Source organism: Somniosus microcephalus, chromosome 6 (genome assembly GCF_052327205.1).
Source record: "Somniosus microcephalus isolate GS21.2 chromosome 6, FLI_Smic_1.0, whole genome shotgun sequence".
NCBI lineage: Eukaryota > Metazoa > Chordata > Chondrichthyes > Squaliformes > Somniosidae > Somniosus > Somniosus microcephalus.
This window is the reverse complement of record NC_140992.1, coordinates 5,630,601-5,658,085: the sequence shown is the minus strand read 5'-3', so window position 1 is coordinate 5,658,085 and position 27,485 is coordinate 5,630,601. Positions and strand designations below refer to the sequence as shown.

Genomic DNA, 27,485 nt, shown 5'->3' with positions numbered 1-27,485 from the left:
TCTTCTAGGCTTTCTGCAGTATTGGGCCCTCGGTATCTCTCATAATTTTGCCTTATTTTCTGTATCCTATCCTGTATGCCCCACAAGGATTTGCTAGGGGTATTCAATATCATGAGCAGTCCAGACAGAATCGATAGAGAGAAAGTGTTCCTATTGGCGGAATGGTCAAGGACCAGAGGACACGGATTTAAGGTAATTGGCACAAGATCCGAAGACGACGAGGAAAAACTTTTTTACGAAGAGACTGGTTAGGATCTGGAATGCACTGCCTGAAAGGATAGTGGAGGCAGACTCAATTGTGGCTTTCAAAAGGCAATTGGATAAGTACCTGAAGGAAACAAGTTTGCAGGTCTACAGGGAACGGGTTTGGGAGTGGGACTAGCTGAAGTGCTCTTGCAGGGGCCGGCTCGGGCTCGACGGGCTGAATAGCCTTCTTCCGGTCTGTAACCATTCTATGATTCTATGATTCTTTGATTCTAAGTAAGCAGAATCAATAGTAACTTTCCAACGGCAATTGTATATATACGTAACAAGGAACCATTCACATGCTATGGGAGAAGCGAAGGAGAGTGGGATTAATTGGATAGCTCTTCCAGAGAGCCGACACATCCACGATGGGCCGAATGACGTATTTTGTGCGGTATGATACTATGAAGAGAAACCATGGTGCTTAATTGCGAATGTTTTAAGGCGAAATCTTAACTGACTGTTAAAATCTGAACTTTACTCTGGAAAGATCGGAAAGCAGCTTAGCTTCAGCTAATCGGTTTTCAATTTAATATATTGAAAGCCGTGCTCAGCACATTGCACAGAGTCACATATAGTCGTAGTGTGCAGGCATTCTAAATATCAGCTTGAATCTCATACGCAATCAATAGTAATTGCGGAACTCCCAATATAATTGTACTAGCTCCGGGCGTTTGGAAAAATGTCCCCGATGCAATATGTTCCAAGGGTAGTAGAGCTTATCTGTGGTACTCCTTTGGGTGGAAAAGATTAAACGTCTGTATATTCCAGCTCAATCATGTCTATATTATGAAGTTTACTTGTGGAATAAGGAGCTGAATAATTATTTCGAGCGATTGCCAGTCAGTCTCTTGTGCTGGTTTTACGATGCGATTTAATTCTATATGGAGCCTTTGGTTGATAACATTATTCGAACAAAGGCGTTCTGAAGCTGAGCCGTCATGTAGACCTCAAGACCACTTCATCAGTCGCGGAGTGTTACAGGATGGGGACGTTGTCCTGGGCGGGTTATTCATTGTCCATTTCAGAACAAATCAGTTGAATAATTCTTTACAGACCAAACCCGACGAAGTACGCTGCCAAGAGTGAGTAATAACCCAGTTTACCGAGTGTGATTGACAACCCAGTGTGTGTTGCCGAATGTCAGTGATAACCCAGTGAGTTAAAGAAAAGAAAGAATTGCATTTATATAGAGCCTTTCCCGACCACAGGGCGTTCTAATGAAGTACTTTTGAAGTGTAGTCGATGTTGTAATGTAGGAAACACGGCAGCCAATTTGCGCACAGCAAGCTCCCACAAACAGCAGTGGGATCAATGACCAGATAATCTATTTTAGTGTTGCTGGTTCAGCGATAACTATTGGCCAGGACACCAGAGATAACTCCCCAGCTTTTCTTCGAAATAATCCCATGGGATAGTTTTTATTCTGCCAAGAAGGCAGACGGGCCCTCGCTTTAATGTTTCATCCAAAAGATGGCACCTCCGATGGTGCAGAACACCCTCAGTACTGTAGTGTCAGCCTAGATTTTGTGTTCAAATGTTGGAGGTGAGTGCGCTATCAAGTGAGCCGCAGCGCAGCCGAGAGCGAGTAATAATTCTACGTGTGTTACCGATAATATGTATTAATACATGGGAGTATGATATTGTTGATATCACGGAGACATGGTTGAGGGAGGGGCAAGACTGGCAGCTCAATATTCTGGGGTATAGAATCTTCAGGCGAGACAGAGGGGGTGTAAAAGAGGAGGGAGTGTGGCAATACTAATTAAGGAGTCAATTACTGATATAAGGAGGGATGATATTAATAGGTTCCTCTAATGAGGCCATATGGGTTGAACTTAAAAACAAAAAGGGGGCTAGCACTTTGCTGGGAGTGTACTATAGGCCCCCAAACAGCCAGGGGGAGATAGAGGAACAGATATGCAGGCAAATCTCAGAGAAATGTGCAAATAATAGGGTAATAATAGTGGGGGATTTCAACTTCCCCAATATTAACTGGGATAGCCAGAGTGTGAAAGGCTTAGAGGGTGCAGAATTCTTAAAGTGCATCCAGGAGAGCTTTTTGAGCCAGCATGTAGAAAGTCCTACAAGAGACCTAATTCTAGGGAATGTGGCCGGGCAAGTGGTAGAAGTGTTAGTAGGTGAGCACTTTGGTGACAGTGCCCATAATTCGGTGAGATTTAAGCTAGTCATGGAAAAGGACAAGGATGGACCGGAAATAAAGGTTCTAAATTGGGGGAAGGCCGATTTTAATATGATAAGGCAGGATCTGGCCAATGTGGACTGGGATCAGCTACTTGAAGGAAAATGTACATCGGAGCAATGGGAATTTTTCAGAAAGGAAATTGAGAGAGTACAATGGCAACATATTCCCGTAAAGGTCAAGGGTGGGACCAACAAGCCCAGGGAACCTTGGATGTCAAGGGATATACGAGAATGGATGAGGGAAAAAAGGGGACTTTTGGCAGATACAAAGGACTAAAGACAGGGGAAGCCCTAGAGGAGTATAAAAAGTGCAGGGGGATGCTTAAAAAAGAAGTTAGGAGAGCGAGGTGGGGCCATGAAATAACATTGGCGAGCAAAATAAAGGAAAATCCTAAGGTGTTTTATAAGTATATTAAGGGCAAGAGGATAACTAGGGAAAGGGTAAGGCCCATTAGGGACCAAAGTGGCAAGCTGTGTGTAGAGCCAGAAGATGTAGGTGGGGTTTTAAATGAATTTTTTGCATCTGTGCTCACTATGGAGAAGGACGATGTAGACATAGAAATCGGGCAGGGGGACTGTGATATACTTGAACATATCAGAATCGAGAGGGAGGAGGTAGCAGCGCTTTTACCAGGCTTGAAAGTGGATAAATCCCCAGGCCCAGACGAGATGTATCCCAAGCTACTATGTGAGGCACAGGAGGAGATTGCAGGGGCTCTGACACAAATTTTCAGAACCTCTCAGGCCACAGGGGATCTGCCAGAGGACTGGAGAACAGCTAACGTAGTACCATTATTCAAGAAGGGTAGTAGGGATAAACCAGGGAATTACAGGCCAGTGAGCCTAACATCAGTGGTAGGGAAAGTTTTGGACAAAATTCTGAGGGACAGAATTAGTCTCTACTTGGAGAGGGAAGGATTAATTAGGGATAGCCAGCATGGCTTTGTCAAGGGAAGATCATGTCTGACCAATTTGATTGAATTTTTCGAGGGGGTGACTAGGTGTGTGGATGAGGGTAGTGCAATGGATGTGGTTTACATGGATTTCAGTAAGGCTTTTGATAAAGTCCCCCATAGGAGACTGGTCAGGAAGGTAAGAGCCCATGGGATCCAGGGTGCCTTGGCACATTGGATCCAAAACTGACTTAGTGGCAGAAGGCAGAGGGTGATGGTGGAAGGCTGTTTTTGTGACTGGAAGCCTGTGTCCAGTGGGGTACTGCAGGGATCGGTGCTGGGTCTCTTGCTGTTTGTGGTCTACATTAATGATTTGGATGTGAATGTAAAAGGTATGATCAGTAAGTTCGCAGATGACACGAAAATTGGTGGGGTGGTAAATAGCGAGGAGGGAAGCCTCAGGCTACAGGACGATATAGATGGGTTGGTCAGATGGGCGGAACAGCGGCAAATGGAATTTAACCCTGAAAAGTGTGAGGTGATGCATTTTGGACGGACTAACAAGGCAAGGGAATACACAATCAATGGTAAGACCCTAGGAAAGACAGAGGATCAGAGGGACCTTGGTGCGCATGTACATAGATCCCTGAAGGCAGCAGAACAGGTGGATAAGTTGGTTAAAAAGTCATATGGGATACTTGCCTTCATTAGCCGAGGCATAGAATATAAGAGCAGGGAGGTTATGATGGAGCTGTACAAAACGCTGGTAAGGCCACAGCTAGAGTACTGTGTGCAGTTCTGGTCGCCACACTATAGGAAGGGTCATAGAGTCATAGAGTCATAGAGTAATACAGCACGGATAGAGGCCCTTCGGCCCATCGTGTCCGCGCCGGCCATCAAGCCCTGTCTAATCTAATCCCATATTCCAGCATTTGGCCCGTAGCCTTGTATGCTATGGCATTTCAAGCGCACATCCAAATGCTTCTTAAATGTTGTGAGGGTTTCTGCCTCCACAACCCTTTCAGGCAGTGAGTTCCAGACTCCAACCACCCTCTGGGTGAAAAAGTTCTTTCTCAAATCCCCTCTAAACCTCCCGCCCTTTACCTTGAATCTATGCCCCCTAGTTATCGACCCCTCTACTAAGGGAAAAAGCTCCTCAGCATCCATCCTATCTATGCCCCTCATAATTTTGTACACCTCAATCATGTCCCCCCTCAGCCTCCTCAGCTCCAAGGAAAACAAACCCAACCTGCCCAGTCTCTCTTCATAGCTGAAGCGCTCCAGCCCTGGTAACATCCTGGTGAACCTCCTCTGCACCCTCTCTAACGCGATCACATCCTTCCTGTAGTGTGGCGACCAGAACTGCACACAATATTCCAGCTGTGGCCTAACCAGTGTTTTATACAGCTCCATCATAACCTCCTTGCTCTTATATTCAATGCCTCGGCTAATGAAGGCAAGTATCCCATATGCCTTTTTTACCACCTTATCCACCTGTTCCGCCGCCTTCAGGGATCTGTGTACTTGCACACCCAGATCCCTCTGACCCTCCGTCTTGCCTAGGGTCTTTCCATTCATTGTGTATTCCTTTGCCTTGTTAGTCCCCCCAAAGTGCATCACCTCGCACTTTTCCGGGTTAAATTCCATTTGCCACTGTTCCGCCCATCTGACCAACCCATCTATATCGTCCTGCAGACTGAGGCTACCCTCCTCGCTATTTACCACCCTACCAATTTTTGTATCATCCGCGAACTTACTGATCATACCCTTTACATTCATATCCAAGTCATTAATGTAGACCACAAACAGCAAGGGACCCAGCACCGATCCCTGTGGTACCCCACTGGCCACAGGCTTCCAGTCACAAAAACAACCTTCGACCATCACCCTCTGCCTTCTGCCACTAAGCCAGTTTTGCATCCAATGTGCCAAGGCACCCTGGATTCCATGGGCTCTTACCTTCTTGACCAGTCTCCTGTGCGGGACTTTATCGAAGGCCTTACTGAAATCCATGTATACCACATCCACTGCGTTACCCTCATCCACACACCTATTCACCCCCTCAAAAAATTCAATCAAATTAGTCAGACATGATCTTCCCTTGACAAAGCCATGTTGACTATCCCTGATTAATCCTTGCCTCTCCAAGTGGAGACACATTTTGTCCCTCAGGATTTTTTCCAATAATTTTCCTACCACTGATGTTAGGCTCACTGGCCTGTAGTTCCCCGGTTTTTCCCTACTACCCTTCTTGAATAATGGTACTACATTAGCGGTTCTCCAGTCCTCTGGCACATCCCCTGTGGCCAGAGAGGTCCTGAATATATGTGTTAGAGCCCCCGCAATCTCCTCCTTTGCCTCACACAGCAGCCTGGGATACATTTCATCCGTGATTGCTTTGGAGAGGGTGCAGAGGAGATTCACCAGGATGTTACCTGGGCTGGAGCGCTCCAGCTATGAAGAAAGACTGGACAGGCTGGGGTTGTTTTCCTTGGAGCAGAGAAGGCTGAGAGGGGACCTGATTGAGGTGTACAAAATTATGAGGGGCATAAATAGGATAGATAGTAAGGAACTTTTCCCCTTAGTAGAGCAGTCAATAACAAGGGGGCATAGATTCAAGGTAAGGGACAGGAGGTTTAGAGGGGATTTGAGGAAAAACTTTTTCACCCAGAGGGTGGTTGGAATCTAGAACTCACTGCCTGAAAGGATGGTAGAGGCAGGACCCCTCACAATATTCAAGAAGCATTTGGATGAGCACTTGAAATGCCATAGCATACAAGGCTACGGACCAAATGCTGGAAAATGGGATTAGATTAGACAGGGCTTGATGGCCGTGTGGACGCGATGGGCGAAAGGGCCTCTTTCTGTGCTGTATAACTCTATGACTCTATGACTCTAATGCAGTGTTTGTTGTTTGGAATGAGTAATAGCGCTGCCTGGAATGAATAATTAGGCTCTTTTATTAAGCAGTAATAAAGTTGTGTTGCTGCCTACTGGAGGTAAAGCACTAAAACAATAACACGTTGAATAACATAATTTTACTATGTGATAACGAAATTAAGTTTATGGTGTTCGGCTGCCTGAACGCATTTAAAAATACCAGAGCCACTCAGTTAATCAACTTCAAAATATTAATATGTTTAGCTTGCTGCCTGTTGTATTGCAATTTTTTTATTCGTTCCTAGGATATGGGCATCGCTGGCAAGCCCAGCATTTATTGCCCATCCCTAATTGTCCTAGAGAAGGTGGTGGTGAGCCTCCTGCTTGAACCGCTGCAGTCCGTATGGTGAAGGTACTCCCATAGTGCTGTTAGGGAGGGCGTACCAGGATTTTGACCCAGCGACAATGAAGTGATGGCGATATATTTCCAAGTCAGGATGGTGTGTGACTTGGAGGGAAACTTGGAGGTGATGGTGTCCCCAAGCGCCTGCTGCCTTTGCCATTCTAGATGGTCGAGTGCACGAGGTTTGGAGGTGCGAGGTGGATATTGAAAACAATTTATGGATAGAAACATGTGCTAAAATTTTCACAATATTTTTTGAATATGCAAAAACACCTCAGCAGAAAAAAATATTTAAGTGCTAAATAGATGCATTATTTCTAACAGTTAACAATGTGTAATTGGCAATATTAACAATAAATAGAGCATTCCACTAATTGCATTCGATGCTTCTATAAGTTAAGCTAATGGGGTAAAATTGATCTGCGGCAATGGTGCAAGTTTATTTTTTGTTAATTTTCGAGATATGGGCGTTGCTGGCAAGATCGACATGCATTACCCACCTTTAGTTGCCATGTAAAGTGGTGTTGTGCCTGGTTCTTGAACTGCTGTAGCAGTTTGATACAATAGGGTGGCTTGTTGGGCCACATTGGTGGGGGAATGGAGTCAGGTATAGGCCAGGCCAGATAACGAGGTCAGGTTGCATTCAGTAAAGGATATCAGTGAACCTGTTGGGCTTTTACAACATTCCAACAGCTTCATGGTCATATTTACTGATACCAGCTTTTATTCTAAACTAATTCAAATTCTGAAACTGCAATGGCAGGTGAGGAACTCTGGATTATTAGTTCAGGCCACTGGTCCTATAACATAACCACATTACTATGGTGCCAACTTAGATGGGGGTGTGCAATCGGCAATATTAGATTGGCGGCCCGTCGTACTTCCCGTCAGATTTTCCCTTCCATTGATGTCGGCTGTCGATTATATATTGGTGTATAATGGGCTGTTGATCTGCTACTGTTCGTTTTAATTCCCCATCGAAGTTGAGTTTCACGCTCAAAGTTTTATACAACGGTTTCCCTTTTGGTAGCAATTGTAAACAAAGTCATAACTGCTCCAAAGTTACAGCTCAGTTGGTTAAAACTAAACATATCTGAGCTGTATGTCAGAAATGTCAATTTAGGCATGGAGTAAAATGGACAATGGCTAAATGGCCAGCCTTGGTAGACCCATAATGTATAAGAACATAATACCATAAGAAATAGGAGCAGGAGTAGCCCATACGGCCCTTCGAGCTTGCTCCGCCATTTTAAAGATTATGGCTGAACTTTGACATCAACTCCACTTTCCCAGTATGGTCAATGGGAAGGAACGGCAGACGTGGTGCTTAAAGTAAGGCCCATCTGATATTTTACGCCAGCAACGAAGCTTAAAATTACACCTATACTGATCAGAACAGTTCAAGGTTCAATCATAGGTGAGCACGGGTTTGATCTCAGCCAGGGGCTTCAATTGACTTCAGTGTTAACGGTTGAAAAGGGGCAAAATTGGCACCGGTTCCCTTGAACGGACTTCCCATATTTTCGGTTGTGCTTTTATGTCATGCAAACTGTAGGTGTAAAATGATCTGATTTTACCGAATTTAAATGGCAGGTTTATAAAAGATGGATTTGAAATGAAATAATTTGAATAGCATAGCACCTTGTATAATAACAATAGAATCGAGTTTTTTAGAGTTTTGCTGGCAACACCAAAAATAGAGGTGTTTCTTTAACATTTAGGCATTTCCAAATCCAGCTGTGATATGTGTTCCTTTGCAATAGGTTACAATGATCTAATGTAATTATAGCTTGTATGGGATAAACATGGTTTGAAACAAAGCCAACAGATTGAACTCTGCTGGATACATGAACCTGGAGATAAATGTGTCTGTGTTCTAGGTTCAACCTCCGAGGATTGCGCTGGGTCCAAACTATGATCTTCACCATCGACGAAATAAATAGGGATCCGGTTCTCCTTCCCAACACAACTTTAGGTTACAAGATTGTGGACAGTTGTGACGTATCCTCTGAAGCACTTAAAGGAACTCTCCAGATACTGAACGGAGATGAAGGGACTCTTTCACGTCACAACTGTCGTGGGCTTTCTTCTGTGCCTGTGATAATAGGGGATGCGGGATCTTCACGATCTGCCGCGGTTTCAAGAATTGTGGGACTTTTTGGAATTCCATTGGTAAGGACCGGATAGATTTCAGCACATTGGATCGTTGCTGGTGAAGGCTTTTTAACTGCTGTCAGTTCTAATCTGTAATATAATCCCCTGCCCTTCTGTGTATCCATTTATAGTCTTCCTTTTCAAATTATTAACCAATTACAGTCTCTGCTTCAATAGCTACGATGAGTCATTCCATACGCTAACAAACCTCTGTGTAAATACAATTCTTTTAACATCCCTTAATTTTTCTCGAGTTAACCCTCAGTCTGAGGCGTTTTCTAACCAATCCGACAACCAGTCGGTCTTTGAATATTTATTCGCTGAAATACTTCCACAATTCGAAAACCTCTATAACATCCGCTTTTAACCTTCTCTGCTTCAAGGCAAAGACTTATAACCTGCCATTCCTGGTATCATTTTAGTGAATATTCGCTGTACCTTTGAGACACCACGCATATTCTTCCTATAATGGGTTGTCCAAATCCACACACAATACTATAAATGTAGCCTAACAATTAACCTGTGCAAAGTCACCACCACAAATCTCCTTTAATATTCACTACCCCGTGTACCTATTTACATTTTACCTGCACTCCCACCTTTAAGATTGTATAATCCTAGCCTCACATCTCTCTGCTCCTTAGTTCTGTTTAGAATATTACCACTTTATGGGGCCCATGAGATGCCACCTCCTCCCCCTTGATCCCGATTGGTTTACCGCCCTGGAATCGTTAGCATTGGGGATGGAGTTGTTCCTACACCCTCCCGGAAACATAAATGAGCAAATGCTGGTCGGTATGGGGGTGGGTGCGGGGGGGGGGGGGGTGGTGTGGAAGCTAATCCTGCAAAAGAGGTGGATCGTGTGCTGATTGCCGATAATTAAATCAAATATTGAGAACTCCACCTGAACTTTTGGGGACTAAGCAGGGCCCCACTTTACAATGCTCCCACGCCCCTCTTCCAGGTCAACCCTCGATGGCCCCTATGGCCACTTCTGAAAGTCGGACACCAACACTTGAGATTTCGTTGAGGATTCTCACGATCGGCAACCGTAACTGGAAATCCCGGATAAACGCAATTTCCACCGAAAGTCCACCATAATTGCGGCAACCAATTAGGAGAACCCCGGAGGAAATGCTAGAAGCAGCCCCCTGCATCTAGCGCTCTGCCGGTCCTAATGGCCGTGTTTCTAACAAGTGTATTTCCTTATAAATTTCTATTATTGCAGTTAAGCTGTTGAAGAAACTATTTCACTGAAATTGCTCAAGTGAGGAAATGTTCCTGATCATTCATGTATACTCTCTCCTAGTTCTACATTCGCAATGCTTTAAGAAGATTAATGCAGTTACCAGCCAATAGGTAACACGTAAGAATGGAAACAGAAAGTGAGAGACATCTTTTGCAATTCCCTTGAATTGACATCCTGAGTCACTGGCCGGGGCTCATTCATTTATTTGATATTCCTCACACTACTATTTTATTTGAGATTAAACTGTAACCCGTTTAAAGTGAATGATAATCCATTTACTAAATGCGGAGATAAATTGCAGACAATTCATTCTTGGTTCGTTGGTTTACCATGGTCTCACTTTTTTAAATCTGTTCCAGTAGAGACTTGGGAACCAAATATAGGCAATACACGCTTCCCTGTTTCCTTAATACAGCTAATTTACATCTACTTACATTGCAGGTCAGTTACTTTGCTTCCTGTGTCTGTCTGAGCGACAAGCATGAATTCCCAACTTTTTTCAGAACAGTCCCCAGTGACGCCGTTCAAATCAAAGCTTTGCTCAGACTCGTAAAGCATTTCAAATGGAATTGGGTTGGGGTTGTTGCGGTTGACAGTGACTATGGGCGATTTGGTATTCAATCGTTCGCTGAGGAAATCTGGAACTCCGATGTCTGCCTCGCCTACACTGAATTCATCCCTTCCGGCCGTGCCAGAGACAGAACGTCACAGATCGCAGACACGATTAGAAAATCCTCAGCAAAAGTGATCATATTGTTTTGTGGAGAGAGCGACGCGCTCGTTTTGATTAACGAGCTCAGACTCCGAAACATTACAGACATCCAGTTGATAGCAAGCGAAGCCTGGGTCACGTCATCTCTGATTTGGACAGAGGAAAGTCGGGAAGTTTTGACCGGGACAATCGGGTTTGGAATCAGAAGAGCGAAAATTCCAGGACTGAGAGAGTTTCTGGTCAAACTTCACCCTTCCACAGCGCCAGACAATCCGTTTGTAGAAGAATTCTGGCAGGAAGTGTTTGGCTGCAAGTTAAAGAAACGCGACAAAATGTCAGGGCAAAATACATGGCTATTTTCCGACAAGCCATGCACTGGGTCAGAGAGCTTGAACACAAGTAAGAACATATACACAGATGTGTCACAGTTGAGAGTTTCATACAACGTGTATAAAGCGGTATACGCTGTAGCTCACGCGCTTCATAATTTACAATCGTGTGAAAATGGGAAAGGCCCATTCATCAACAATACATGTGGTCAAAAATCAAACATCGTACCCTGGCAGGTGAGATACATTTTGTAGTATGTTCGTCGCTAAAATAAAACAGAATGTAACAAACTCATACCAATCTCTCCCTCCTTTAAAACAAAATTATAAACAAATCTGCCAGAGGTTCTAGTTCTGAAGTAGAAAGGCAATTCTTCCTGAATGTTTCATTCCGTAATGTCTACCTGTACTCGTATGGGAAACCGGTTGCTGAAGATTTCCTCTGTTTGGTAGAAAGTGCAAACACGTTTATTTAGGTTGTTCTTTTAGAATTTCGCCAAAAATACCCAACAGGAACTGTTCACTAACAAGTAGCTCCACCAACTAATGTGGCTACACATTGAGATTATAAGAATTCTTATCTGCATAACTACTCATTTAAATATTCAAAGTAATTTAACAAGTTATTTTTTAAAAATCACGTTTTTTCTTTATTAAGCTTTTGCACTATCTGAAGGAAGTCAAATTTACGAATAAATTTGGGGAAGAAATAAGCTTTGATATTAACGGAGATCCGATCGCTTCATATGACCTCATAAACTGGCAGAAGCGCGCTGATGGGACGGTTGAGTTTGTTAAGGTTGGTTATTATGATGCAGCGCTGCCGGAAGGAAAAAAACTCGTGTTGGATGAAAGCACCATATTTTTGCATGGACCTCAAAACAGGGTAAGTCTGTTTTCAAATTGAAAGCGTGGTCTTTGCTACTTTCTTAGTTGCTGTAGAATATATTTTGTCTTTTATATCAAATAAATGAGAATACACAAATTTAATTTCACCTTCATTAAAATAAGGGAATTTAGTGTTGGAGAATAGGGAAATTGCCATTGCAGCACCCAATGTCAACAGGAAGTACTGGCCAGCGAGATAGTGTTCTTCAGATGGAGAGTGTAACTCCTTCTAATCTGTCCCAGCAATGCACCTCAACGCCAACCTCAGAAAAACACCGTACAGTGCATCAACGTTGCATGCTCTATTTCCTGCACAAGCAGCACACCGAGATGCACTGACAATTATGTGGCAATTAATTATTGTACATTCATTTCAGAAGAAAATATAATCTTAAAGTAATTGCTTGTGGTTCTCACCATAGAATGATTAGTATTCAGCCGATATTACCGATAACTGTTGGATTCGCCATCATCTGGATTACAGCATAATCCCTGGCACTGATAGTTTCTCTGCTATCATCCTCAAGAATATTTCCTGCACAATCAAGTCTCTTTAATATCCTTTACCCTAGGTCCAGCTTTACTTCTCCCTGAACATTTGCTCATATTCACCCTATTGCTAAGAAAGCAAATTGCTCTCAACCTTCAAAATCCTGCCCTATTGCTCAATATTGATAATTTCTAAAGCTTTGGAAGCTATTGTTAACTGTGAAATTAACCATAACCATATAATTGATGGCTACCTAGTTTCGTTTCAAATTGTTTTGTGCGTGCTATACTTGATGTCTTATTCTCTGACTCTGTTTCCGTCTATTAGGGGTTTCCCAGCTCCCTGTCCAGTCTACCGTGTTTTAATTGTTTGCATGAACCTCAATCCTCTTGCACTACAGTGGCTGAGTTAGCACACCATGATCACCTCCATGCTATTAAATGTATTGCTAAAGGTGCCTCAAAGATGCCCAGTTCCTTCCTGTGTACCAAAAGTTTATCTTCTCCTGAGCAATTTATAATGGTCTGTAATTTCAAGTAAGTCCAACAATGTAATTCTGCACCTCATTTGAACTTGTTAACCAGTAACAGGATAACCTTGCTGTTCATAACTGAGCGCTCTCCCCTCCCTACCATCCAACTTCTGTTTATCCCGCCTTTTCGTCCATTTGTTTAAACAAGACTGCTATTTTAATTATATTTCTCAACTTTCTTCTCTTTCTTCTGAACTTCAAATACACTATCCTACGTGTTCTTCTCCACATGCCCCCTCACTGTGTTGAAATCAAAGTGTATTACTCTATGCCTTTCTCCTCCATTCATTTCCTGCAACTCCTTCGTCCGTGCTGCCGCCTACAATTTTCAGGCTCTTTAAAAACCTGAATAGCTTTTTCGGATTTACTTTCTTTCTCGTTGTGCCCTTGGTAGCGCCTTGGCTATGAATCTTGCCTTGTCAATAAATAAAATATAGAACACTGGCCTAGAAATTGGGTTTTGGCGCAGCGACGGCTTTAGCGCCGGAAGTTAGTGCCGGAGCTAAGTCGCGCTGGGCGGGCCAAAAATTCAATAGTTCTGCGCCCAAACGGCTGCCGGCGCTGCTGAGAGCTGTTTGCGCCTGAAAACTGGCGCTACGCGCTGAATATCGGCGCTATTCCGGCGCTGCGGCGCCCGCTGCGGTGCGCCAGGTTCGGGAAGTGCAGGCCTCCTCCTTCCCTGAAGGAGGAGCTGCCTGCACCCGGCCGCGGCCCGCGAAAATCATTGTAAAAATGAGCCCGGCACCTCGGACAAGTGCCGGGCTTGCTTCTGTTGGGGGGGGGGGGGCGGAAGTCCGGGGAGGGAGCTGCGGCCAGGCGGCCGGCGGGAAAGCGGCCGGCCGCCGCGGGGCCTTTAATGCGCCGGCGCAAAGTCATGTAAGACTCTGTTGCCAGAGTCTTAGTTGCGGCTGCCACGGGCGAGGCGGCCGCAACTGAATTTCGGCGCTGGGGCCCGTCGGCATGGCAACCGGGACGCTGCGCACACCGATGACGTCATCGGTGCCGGCGCAGCGCTACCGGTCTACCGCGGCGGAAGGGCCCCAGGCAATTTCGGCGCCAGCGCCAATTGCAGCGCTAGGCCCTCTAGCGCCGCAAAATCGGCGCTAAGGGCACTGAATTTCTAGGCCACTGTATTTAGAAAATTTACGTTAAGTAACTGTAGGTTTCTAACCAAATTTGGGGGTTGAATTTCCGCGCAGTTCTCCAGATCTCCTACAGCAACTTCGACGTAAGATAAGCGGCAACCCGGCAGAAATGGTATAAGTTGTATTTGCGTCGTTTCTCCGGAGTTTCTGCTGTTTTCCACCGAAGTTAGGGCGATGACCGAGAGTGTTCCCCCGGAAACAGTTTTGCACAAAAAATGGAACTGTATGGAGTGATTCCAGGACAAAGCAGTGAGCAATGTCCAATACATTCTTGGCATACAGTCCCTGATTTCCCATCTATTCAAATTAATGGATGGAAACGTAAACAATTGTTAGCCGAGATCTCTAAGCCACCGCTCCCTGCGAGTGCTTTTGGCGCTGAGAATAGCAGACTGCTGATTGCCTCGAGGTGATCACTAACTTGGTTAAATCCCTTTAAATTCTACAGATCTTTAATTCACACAAATATAACGAATGCAATATGTGATACTGTTATTAATTATTCCGTGATATATACAAGCTTTTGAAGCTATTATATAACACAGTGCACCATTTCAGTTCCATTATTGAAAATTATTTTGAAGTAATCTGCCAAGAATTTCGTCGGGGCTTCCACCGCTCCTGTGCCGTAACTTCTGCCAAAGTTGCGGCGTTGGAGTGGAAAAAATCGCCGGCGACTATATTTTGCAAGATGGAAAACTTGATCAGCAGCCACTGTTCATTATGTTGATTATAGCTCTCATAATGTTAAAAATGTTACATTGTAAAATAATTGCAACTTCTCACTCTTTAATTGATTGTCATTCGTTTTCCCTACACTGTTAAATCATGTCCTTAATTTTGAATATTTTGGTTATTTCAGGCTTAAAGCAGATGGGAAAGTTATTGCCAATATCTAGTACGGGCATAAAATAAAACTACATTGCCCACTTTCCTCCCGTCCTCTCCCGAAGGTGCTGATCCATGCTGGGCATGACTTCATGGATACCCGAGTGGCTATCATATGGCTCGATTTTAACTTCGGGGCAGGAACGCTGGCGAGCTGCCTGCTTCCCATTGAGCGGCTGCATGCACGATCCACTGAGTTTTACAGCCCGGCCTCATTTTCATGGTGCTTGCCGACGTCCCGAACAAAACAGTCGCGAAGTCGGCAAGAAGCAGATGAGATAGTGTTAAAATCGGGAAGGAAGCCGAGGCCCCGGGAATCCGGGACCCAGGTTAACGCCCTTGTCACAAGGTAAGTGCTCCGCGGGGAGTATGGCCGGTAGGGGAGTCCGGAGGCTTCCATGAGCCATAAACAAACTGAGAAGAACTTTAGAAAATTATTTTACTGGGTGTCTCCCGGGCTTAGCTCAGTAGGTTTGGCCTGCAGAAGATGCCTCCACTGTTACCAAACGAAGCCCTCAGGACAAAATAGCAAATCGGAACCGATCAGCTCATTGATCCGAAACTGTATGTTTCTGGCTTGGGGCAGGTGTCGGCCAGAAAAGGGCGGTTATTAAGTGGACAAGTCCTCTGCTCCATTATAACTACGCCCCAAGCCCATCCCCACAGCGCGGTGTCTGCCAGAGAGGTGGAGCTAAAGCAGAACCCAATAAAGGAATGTCAGAAGAACGTGAGAGCAGGACAGCTGAGCGCACACCAGGTTGGAGCCTGAGTCTGTTCCCGAGTCCCGATTCTGAGCACAAGTTAAAATCTGAGCCAAAAACAGAGTCAAAGCCTCACCCGAAACTTTCCAGGAAGAGTCAGAACCAGGAAATGTGTTTGTGTGTTCTATCTTCCTAGCCCAGGTAACTGAAAGACATTTAAATTAAAACGAATTCAGGAAAAAAATAAAGCTGAAGCTGTAGAAAAAAATATAGAAGAGTACTTACTTCGTAGAACATGATGAAATTATTTTGGAAAAAACCCATAAATAGTGTCCACTTTTAAGTGAGTGCAATAAAATAACATTGAATGCTGTTTCTCTGTCTCTGCAGGTACCAGTGTCAGTTTGCAGTGACAGCTGCCCAACAGGTACAAGGAAAGCAGCTCGGAGGGGCCAGCCTATTTGCTGCTTTGATTGTTTACCATGTGCTAATGGGGAAATTAGTAATAAAACAGGTGTGCAATATTGAACAATTTACCTTAGTCCATAGTATTAAATGCCTTTAAGGAAGATAAGGATTGCAATACTCTTTGAAATTCATCGGCATTGACCGACGCAGATATTTTCGGTACACGTGGCGTGCAATAGGTTAAGTGTATGGGCATTTTGTTGTTCCCAGAAGTTATAATTTCACGCTGGTGTAAACCAAGTAATGTCCCGAGGGTGTAAAGCTATCCAAATTGAATTTGGGGACAAATTGTCAGGCCACTTGCAACTGTGACTAATGGAAAGCAAACTTTTAAAAAGTCATTTCAATCTGTTTAATGTTAACGTTCAATGTCCCATTGACGCGGAGATTAAAATTTAACCAGATACTTGTGAGCGGGGTTTTACATTATCTGAGCTCCATTTCCTGTTGTCAAGGACTGGCAGAAAGCCAACGGTGTAACTCAGGTCTGGATACTCGGCAACACCATGATAACCTAAATCAGTTTGGTGCAATTAATTATCGCGTCTCCATATTATGCTTGACTTAAGGATTATAATTTGTGGGGAAATCGCCATGTTTGTGAGGGTTTTAACGCTTTGGGTTTCTCCCCAGTTCTCTTGTCTCCTTGGACCTTTCACCCGTTACAATCAAGAGGGTAACCAGACACACAATCTTCATCAACGGCTCTGGTAGTAACAGACGTGGGCAATTGTAAATTTGCGGTAATGCTATTGAATTTTCCTCCACTGGGGAAAACTGTAAATGAAGCATATTCCTGCAGCAGACAAGCTGAGGGCGTTTATTCAACTGGGGGAGAAATCTATCTCTGTTTTTCGTGCATACTTTTCTATTTCTGAAAGTCTCACAGAACCTGTAATGTACAGTGCTAGGAAATTGGTTAGCGCCCAGGTTCCAGTTTCACAAGCTTCTGGAGTCAATCTCCACCAGGATCTGCTCCTGAAACTTTATGTCGGCATTTAGGAATGGGAAGGAAAGAAGTATAACCGGTGAGAATTCAGACAGTTGATGTAATGTAAGGGTCAGCCGTGGCTCAATATTCCATCTGGTTCAAAAGATTGTGGCTTAAAGCACCACTCCAGGATTTCAGCCGATAATTCAAACTGACGCGTCAGTGCAGAAGAGAGGGAGTAAATGTGTCACTTGAACAGGAGGCATTAACCTGAGGTCCCGTCTGCCTGCTCATTAAAGATCCAATATATGCAGAACAATAAGAACATAAGAACATAAGAAATAGGAGCAGGAGTAGGCCAATCGGCCCCTCGAGCCTGCTCCGCCATTCAATAAGATCATGGCTGATCTGATCCTAACTGCCAATCCACTATAACAGAACCATTTCCTGCATCTAACAGAATTAGACACACGAAATAGGAGTAGAATCAGGCTACACGGCCCCTGGGCCCGCTCCGCTACCCACAGGGCCATGACCGATCCGAACCTAGACTCATGTCCAAATTCCTGCCCGCTCCCCGTAACCCTTAATTCCCTTTACTTCTAGGAAACTGTCTATTTCTGTTTTAAATTTATGTAATGATGTAGCTTCTACAGTTTTTTGGAGCAGCATATTCCATGGACCTACCACCCTCTGAGTGAAGTAGCTCCTCCTCATCTCAGTTTTGAAAGAGCAGCCCCTTATTCTAAGACTATGCCCCCTAGTTCTAGTTTCACCCATCATCAGGAACATCTTCCCTGCATCCACCCGATCCAACCCCTTCACAATCTTATATGTTTCAATAAGATCGCCTCTCATTCTTCTGAACTCCAATGAGTAGAGTCCCAATCTACTCAACCTCTCCTCATATGACCATCCCCTCATCCCCGGGATTAACCGAGTGAACCTTCTTTGTACTGACTCGCGAGCAAGTATGTCCTTTCTTAAGTATGGACACCAAAATTGTACACAGTATTCCAGGTGCGGTCTCACCAATACCTTGTACAACTGAAGCAATACCTCCTTATTTTTATATTCTATCCCCCTAGCAATGAAAGCCAACATTCCATTGGCCTTCTTAATCACTTGCTGCACCTGCATACTAACCTTTTGAGTTTCGTGCACCAGGACCCCCAGATCCCTTTGTACTTCAGTACTTTCCAGTTTCTTGCCATTAAGATAATAACTTGCTCTACGATTTTTCCTGCCAAAGTGCATAACCTCACACTTTCCAGTATTGTATTCCATCTGCCAAATCTCTGCCCACTTACTTAGCCTGTCTATGTCCCCTTGAAGGTTTTTTATGTACTCCTCACTCACTACTTTTGCCCCCATCTTAGTATCATCTGCAAACTTTGATATGTTACACTCGGTCCCCTCCTCCAAATTGTTAATATAGATTGTAAAGAGTTGGGGACCCAGCACTGACCCCTGCGGAACACCACTAGTTACTGATTGCCAGTCTGAGAATGAACCATTTATCCCAACTCTCTGCCTTCTGTTAGATAGCCAATCCTCTATCCATGCCAGAATATTACCTCCAATCCCGTGATTTTTTATCTTAAGCAATAATCTTTTGTGTGGCACCTTGTCAAATGCCTTTTGGAAGTCTAAATACACTACGTCCACTGGTTCCCCTTTATCCACCCTATGTGTTACTTCCTCAAAGAACTCCAGCAAATTTGTCAAGCATGACTTCCCCTTCATAAAACCATGCTGACTTTGTCCTATTAAATTATGATTATCCAAATGTCCTGTTACTGTCTCCTTAATAATGGACTCCAAAATTTTACCTACCACAGATGTTAGGCTAACTGGTCTATAGTTTCCAGCCTTCTGTCTACTGCCCTTTTTAAATAAGGGTGTTACATTAGCAGTTTTCCAGTCTGCCGGGACCATTGCCGAGTCCAGGGAGTTTTGGAAAATTATTACCAATGCATCCACAATCCCTACCACCACTTCCCTCAAGACCCTAGGATGTAAGCCATCAGGTCCAGGTGATTTATCCGCCTTGAGTCCCATTATTTTACCGAGTACCACTTCCTTAGTGATTTTGATCGTGTTTCGCTCCTCCCCCCCTTTAGCCCCCTGTTTGTCCAGTGTTGGGATATTCTTAGTGTCGTCTACTGTAAAGACTGATGTAAAATATTCATTCAGTGCTTTTGCCATCTCCATATTTCCCACCATTAATTTCCCGGTCTCATCCTCTAAGGGACCAACATTTACTTTAGCCACCCTTTTTCTTTTTATATAACTATAAAAACTCTTACTATCTGTTTTTATATTTTTTGCTAATTTACTTTCATAATCTATCTTCCCTTTCTTAATCAATCTTATTGTAGGGGGGGAGTTCTCCCGGTAGCATAACAGCAATAACTACACTCCAAAAGTAATTAATTCACTGGGCTGTGCTTTCTGAAGTCCTGAGAATGTGGAAGGTGCTATAGAAATGCAAGTTTTTTATTAAATCTTCATCCTACTAGTTCCACATCTTCTGGTGATATCTGCATGGGGGGGCGTGAAAGCAAACAGCACCCACCCCATTTCTGGCAGAATTTGAAAGCACACGGAGAAAGGGACAGGTTAACCTGTGCAACTATGTCGCCCAAAATTCCTCTTGCACCTGCCAAATAACAGCAGCTTTGGAAGCAGACCACCCATCCACACATGACATCAGTGGACGGCGTTAATGAGTTTGGATGCCAAGCTGATTTCTCCTTCCCTAGTTTGGGTCCATTGTCGCCTGCCTCCTGTTATGCCAGCTAAGATTATCTATATTAGCATGTACCCGAATCACATGGCGCGAAACGGTGGTAGTGGGCTTCACAATCGAGCGCTTTGATTTACACCATGTGCCTGCTATATTCGCTCTGGTCGCCATTTTAACCGCTCACTGCGGTTTTATTGGCCAGAGTGACCGTCAGCAGCAGGCGGGAGTTTATTTAATTTATTCAGATCGGGATTCTAAGATGTCGCTGGGACTCTGACTGCATGGTTACTGAGACCTAGGAGCGGAATCTGCTGCGACTTTCCCGCCAGTCTGAAGCAGGTCTGCGGACACAAGTATCCTTCCAAGGTAAGTCTAAAACGTTCCTTTTTTGGGCTAGGAGGAGGAGTAGTGCTCCTTGGCGCTCACAAGGAAAGTCACAGAACCTGCTGGGTCCCCCCTTCCCTGCTGCGATACGCTCAGAAAACTCCCTCACCGGCTTAACAGCCGCCCAAACTTCCTATCCTGCCTGCAGGCCAGCTGTTACTTTCCATCGGCCTTACACACACAGATGACAGGTGGCATGTAGATGAAGTATAGCAGTTAAAACCTCCATACGTGAAATCTAGGACAGTAAAAGGGAACGTAGGATTGATTTTCAACTTACCATATGCATAAACTGGCATTATGGATCAGTCGCCCATTACAGAAACCATGCGATTTCCTTTTACATTGATTTTAATGGAAATTAAATTCGGACTCTTTCAGTAAATCGGTGGCCAACCCACAACACCAGCACTCCGGAATCAAGTTAAAAAGTCTACTGCGTAACTCTTTGGAGAGTTACATTTGGGAGTAAAATTCAACTTTGCCGGACACAGTATCGGCGGTGGTAAATCGGGTGGTCGTTATGCAACCCTCTGATTATTCTTTTGGAAGTCGATTGAAAGGAACATTGAGCAGGGTGTATATTGGGCGCCCAATCCGTAACCATTTGACCTTCCTTCTTAAAATCACAGTGCTGTAGATCAGTTATTGGATTACTCAAAAGAGGGCAATCATTCCAAATTATTTAAACTTTTTGTCTCCTTCTACAGATTCCATTGAATGCGTGAGATGCTCATTGGATCAATGGTCAAATGAGGAAAGGAATCAATGTATAGCAAGAGAAACTGAATATCTCTCCTTTCAGGACGAAATAGGAATAACACTCACAGCGATTTCACTCTTTGGAGCTTGTATCACTTTAGCTGTTGCAGCTGTTTTCTTATATTTCATAAATACACCCATTGTAAGGGCCAACAATTCGGAACTAAGTTTCATTCTGTTAATCTCATTAATACTGTGCTTTCTGTGCTCCATTGCGTTCATTGGACAGCCATCACCATGGTCATGTATGGTCCGTCACACTGTGTTTGGAGTTAGCTTTGTTCTGTGCATTTCCTGTATTCTTAGTAAAACTCTGGTAGTCCTGATGGCATTTAAAGCAACCCTGCCGGCCAGTAATGTGATGAAATGGTTTGGTCCCACACAACAAAGATCAATTGTCTTTCTCTGCACATTGATTCAAGTTATAATATGTGTGATCTGGTTGGTGACGTCACCCCCACTTCCAACTAAAAATACCAAGCATCAAAGCGCAAAGATTATCCTTGAGTGTGATGTTGGTTCCACAGTTGCTTTCTCCTGTGTGTTAGCTTACATCGGGCTCTTAGCTTGTTTGTGTTTTATTTTAGCTTTCTTGGCACGAGCGTTGCCTGACAAATTCAATGAAGCTAAATTCATAACGTTTAGCATGCTTATCTTTTTTGCAGTTTGGGTAACTTTTATCCCCGCTTATGTGAGCACTCCCGGAAAATACACGGTCGCTGTGGAAATATTTGCAATTTTAGCATCGAGTTTTGGTCTGCTGAGCTGTATCTTTGCTCCAAAATGTTACATTATCTTGTTGAAACCAGAAGAGAACAGCAAAAAACACCTGATGGGAAAAACGGATAGAAATGGAATCAGTTAAAACAGATACATATGCCGTAAATTGTAACCCTAACCTCCCAGTAGAAACTGAACGAACTGGTTACTATTGTACTGGCAACTCGAATCTTTCCTAACTTTGCCGATTTTATGCTGTAGGGTGCTACAGGTAGATGAGACGCCTACCTAGAGAAGGCAGGGCCTCACAGATATGTACAAATATTGACCATATTATGCCACTGCCACTCTGATTGTACTTTAACCCATTGTTGAATTATGAAACTGCTGAGCTTTTGCCGGCTGGTAAAGCAGGTCAGAAGCTGTCAGGAAGGACAAAACCCTACAATATCAGCCTTTATGGGGCCAAGAGGAGCTGGATTTCTCCACTTGGCGCCACAAGGAAAGTTTCATACTTCCTGCTCTGGAATACTCCTTTCCGTCGCAGGAGCCCGCAACTTACCTGCTTGACAGAAAGCCTTTCATTTAGTGCCCGCCGGAGATCGCTGAGCACAGAACTTCATTTTATGCCCGTAGCCAACTGCTCGTTCCCCCCAGTTCTGGCAGGAAAGGTACAGTTGTATTTAAATGAGGCCCGGTGGCTATAATCAGGAGAGGCATCCTGCTTGATAGGTTGAAAATGAACTCACCCACACGTTTCTCACCAGAAAAACATTTCGAGTTAACATCCGCACTAAATTCAGAATGGTTTGGCTATCTAAGACTTTTTTTTCTCTATGCTTATCGACAATTTCACATCTTCAATAAAAATAATTTGTTATTTATCTACATACATTTCTAAAGTATCACATGCATTAAATTAAGTCGGATAGCTGCTCAGTCTAAAGTAAAAATCGCAGATATCAGTTACTATGATGGTTTTGTAGCTTTAATCTCCACATACAATGTCCCACAGACTCTCCTCGCCATACCTCCTCGCTCTGCTGAAAGAGGACCCGTAGTTGCAGCCCCTATTCGCATTCTTTCTTAGGAAATCACAGTTGTGGAACTAGGTATCTCCGCTGGACTTTCTTTCTCTCTGTTGGTGTAGCTTAAATACTCCTTCTCAATTTTCCACGTCTTCTTCTTTCCCCTTTCAACCTCTGTGATGTGCTACATTACACGCCATTGGTCTTTACCTTCTTTTGTTTCAGAAAATTAATAAATAATTACAGTTGAATCAGATACAAGTTATATACTGCTCATTCTTATGCTTAGTCCCATTCAACACAAGAAACGTTGCTAAAACACTTGGTAATCAGTGGATATAGTGCGACACCGGTGCACTTTTTTGGTAGAGGATGTAAGATTTGCGTACGTGTACCAAACTGTATGTACCTAAAAAAAGGATATGTACTTTAAAAGCTTTTATTTAAATAAAGCTTACCTACAAATGACGTAATGTTGATGTTTTCCTTATCATAAATACCACCTAGCTGCGTATAACAAAAGCGGAATTCTGAATCTGATGTTCCATTTCTACACATGTGGCCTAGAATTTCAACTTACCAACCTGATCTAGTTGAATGGCGGAGCAGGCTCGCAGGACTGCATGGTCTTCTATGTTTATGTTCCACCAGGTTACCGCAGTGAAGTTAAAATCTACTCCCCTCATAGTTATGACACACTTGGATTTGTTTTTACAGTTTTACCCCTTTTATCCCTCCTCTGCTTCTGAAAGTGATGACTGATAATTATATGTTTTCAACTTGCTGTGGTGTGAAAAAACTAGCGTTGTGGTCGGGTTGTTCAGACCCACCGCCATTTAAAACACCTGGTTATTTGTAGCACGCATGCCACACAGGAGTGGGGTGCTCATAAATATTAATAAAAATCAAGGACGATAACTTCTGCCGCAACCTAATGTAATTTCATTCGAGATGTGGCAGCAATCAGCAGAAGCTGCAGCCAAGCACTGTGAAGAAATAAGCCATATTTCCTATTCAGTAATAAACGCTAGGTTATGAAACAATTCTGGCCTTATTAAAACATGACAAACTGGGTTTGGAAATTTAGAAACCGAACTATGAGAAAGCTATGAACGAATCCTGGCTACTGAGATAAGAAGTTGTTGACCCTGAATAAATAACCTTATTGAAACAGAAGGTGCATGGCTCCGACAAGCTGACATTTTGGTAATAAAACAATGGGTCACCCTGGATAAGGTGTTCTAATTTAAACTTTGTAAAGCTGGCAGATAAGAAAAGGAACATCTGCCCTCGTAAAGATGACATAAAATAAGGAACACCTGCCGTTCACACCGATTTTATATGGTGACCCGAGAACACCTGGAAATGAGACAACATTCTGGCTGATGTGGCAGTAAGAGTTGCAACGGTCGGCAGAATGATAAATAGAGATAATAAACTTGCAACAGTAGAAAACCTTAAAGGAAATACCACTGGAAAAGGGTATAGACATTGAACTCATAAATGGGATATCAGACTCGCTTTAATCGGGCAAGACGATTTTTCCTGCAGAGGCAGCTCTGTAGTATCCAACTCTGTACCTCTGGGATCAAAGGTATTTGATATTGGTGGATATCCTGTACAAGAAACCTTTAAGAACTGTAATACTGTAGTGAAGTTAAGATTTAAAAGTAATATTCTCTGTTAAAAAGATCATATGTTTTCTCTTTTTAGAATTGATAATGTGCAATTGACTGATTCACCAACTGTAAATTGCATGCCGCTTCTTTTAATAATTCTCTATATATTTTTAGAATAGTCTCACATACATCTTCTGTATCAAAAACTCGAACTCAATCTTTGTACACTCTTTGGTGAAGAGTTACATTTCTGGATGAGTTTTCCAGACCCTCATAATTTCCAGGAAGTTACAGTCTAGCAAAACTTATTAAAAGAGCTATCTGGAGGACGGTAACATTCTCGGGTTGTTCCTTTCCTTCAAGGAGAGATAGCCCGGACCTTTAGACCCAATTAAGCGTCTTTAGGATTCAGCTACCTCAAACTTTAGTTGAAAGTAAACGTCTGAGAAATACACCTGATCTGGGGTAGCCCTAAAGTGGCTACGAATAGTAAATATCCCGTCAGCCCCATGCGGTCAGAGGCGCTCCTTCTGGCCCAACGAGGCAAATTTGAGGTGAATTTTAAAAAGATAAAAAATTGAATCACGACCCCAAACCGCCTCCAACCCGCCCACTTCCGGTTGTAATGCAGGCGGGACGGGGCAGCCAGCCAACCTACTGCCAGGAGGCAGGTGGACCATTTAACTTAAGAATAAGGCTGATGTGCATCACAGTGATCCACCATTACAAACTTAACTCCAGCTGGTCGCGTTTCCCAAGCCTGGGGGAACTCACCAGCAAAAGTAAGGCGAGGACTGCTGGACCCAAGAGGTAAGTGTCTTTCCACTTACCTGCTGGATCCAGTGTCCCTGCGTCACCAACACCCCACGATTGGACAGCCTCCAGTGCCGCCCACCGAGGACACTGATCTCCCCCACGAGAACTCCGATCCCCCCACGGCCGCCACGGCCTCCCTATTGACCTTCGGTGGAATCAACGTTGCAAAATTTAAGTGCGGCCTGCAAGTTATGCAGAACAGTGGAAGCAAATAATGGTCAACATCAGAGTCATGATTTGTCCATTTATTGGAATAGATGTTCATCTTCTCCATGACCAGATTTAGGCCAACAGGAAGAGTCGACCAAGACCCTACACAGCTTTCCTTGTGGAGGTCCTTTGCATAGAGTAATGGACTCCTTCGCCATCCATGGAAGTCTGCATGGCATAGCTTTGGAGAATGGCTACGTCTGGCCGAGTCAGCCTGCTGTAATTACTGTTATACGTGGCATATGCAATCCCGAACATGATTACATATTTTAATTTGCTGCTTCGGCCTATGCATTCAGTCCCATATTCTTTATACACAATTTGAATTTGAAATGGGCCCTGCACTGCCCATAGCAACGCTGCGCACCAGGCATGACCTCCTGCATCCAGCATCATTGTGAAACACATGGCAGAAATAAATCGAATAACATATTTATTTCGTTTGTATCTATCTATATATATATAAACGGATACATCTGTCTGTCTGTCTGTCTGTCTGTCTATCTGTCTGTCTGTCTGTCCTGCAGGGGGTGGGGAGAGAGAGAGGGTGAGGGGAGGGGAGAGAGACAGGGTGGGGGAGGAGAGAGAGGGTGGGGGGAGGGGAGAGAGGGGAGAGAGGGTTGGGGGAGAGAGAGAGGGTGGGGGGAGCGAGAGATGGTGGGGGGAGGGGAGCGAGAGAGGGTGGGGGGGGGAGGGGAGGGAGGGGAGGGAGGGGGAGGAGGGAGGGAGAGGGGGAGAGGGGGAGGGGGAGAGGGAGGGAAAGAGGGTAAAGCAGGGAGAGACAGGGAGAGGGAGAGAGAGAGGGTGAGGGAGGGAGAGTGTGAGGGGAGGGGGAGGGAGAGTAAAGCAGGGAGAGACAGGGGAGGGAGAGAGAGGGTGAGGGAGGGAAAGAGTGAGGGGGTGGGACAGGGTGGGAAAGAGTGTGGGGGTGGGACAGGGAGGGAGAGCTTACCTTCTTCCTTCCTTCGCAGGGGTCCATCGGGCCACCTTCCTCCCCGTCGCTCTCTCTCTTCCCCCCAGTCACTCTCTCTCTTCCCCCCCAGTCACTCTCTCTTCCCCCCCCAGTCTCTCTCTCTCTTCCCCCGCAGTCGCTCTCTCTCTTCCCCCCAGTCGCTCTCTCTCTTCCCCCCCAGTCGTTCTCTCTCTTCCCCCCCAGTCGCTCTCTCTCTTCCCCCCAGTCGCTCTCTCTCTCTTCCCCCACAGTCGTTCTCTCTCTTCCCCCCCAGTCGCTCTCCCTCTTCAACAACAACATGCCCTCGAAAAGCCTCGGCACCGCCGGGCACTCCAGCTAGTATATCTATATATATAAACGGATCGATCTGTCTGTCTATCTGTCTGTCTGTCTATCTGTCCATCTGTCCTTCTGTCCTCACATCTGCATCTGTCCGGCTATGCGCTCGAAAGTTATAGGGCGTACCTACGCGTGCGTTACGTCGAAAGAAAGCTTACCGTACCGAAACGGTCGTAAGCGTATTGATGTTTCGGCCGGACAAAAATCGCGCCCATGGTATCAGAAAAACGTTCAACATTCCGCTCATTAGCATCTCATTATCCACTCATTAGCGATAGAGTGACCACGAGGTCGACCAATCGTACGCCGGGTTCCTGGCGCATGTGGGCGGGCCCTCCTACAGTCGAGTGACGGGACGATTGACCAATCCTATGCTTTGGTGACCTGACGGTCGACCAATCAGTGCGTGTGTGGGCGGGCCTTATCGTTCTGAACCGAGATGAGTCGCCGCCATCCTGATTCCAAACTTTTCCTTTCTTTTTCCCGCTTTCTGCATCTTTAAAAAAAAAGTTGCTTTTAAAACACATATTGTTTTTAAAAAAAGATAATTACGTTCTAAATCTTTTATCTAATCTCATTTATTTTCCTACCTTTCCCCGTTTTTCCAGGTAGGCCTCGAAGCCTCGGCCTCTCCTCTGCACCCACGCCCCAGCTAGGCACCTCCAGGCCCCAGTCAACAAGCGGCCCCCGATCGCCGCCAGCTTTGTGAAGGCTGGAGGGAAGGGCCTCAGCCGAGCGCCGCTACCGCCGCCATCATAGTAAAGGCTGGTGCGGCAGTGGTGGCATGGAGCT

The 27,485-nt window shown here is 44.6% G+C and overlaps 1 protein-coding gene across 1 annotated transcript; it reads left to right on the top strand.

Moving 5' to 3' along the window:
• Positions 1-928: 928 nt before the first annotated feature.
• Positions 929-21,919, top strand: LOC147115394 (extracellular calcium-sensing receptor-like). Its single transcript, XM_085989571.1, has 7 exons — positions 929-974; positions 8,391-8,406; positions 8,508-8,799; positions 10,472-11,308; positions 11,730-11,957; positions 16,106-16,229; positions 20,958-21,919. Exons 1-7 carry the CDS (start codon positions 929-931, stop codon positions 21,872-21,874), a joined length of 2,460 nt encoding a protein of 819 aa, XP_085845697.1. The 3' UTR covers positions 21,875-21,919.
• The last annotated feature ends 5,566 nt before the right edge of the window (positions 21,920-27,485 follow it).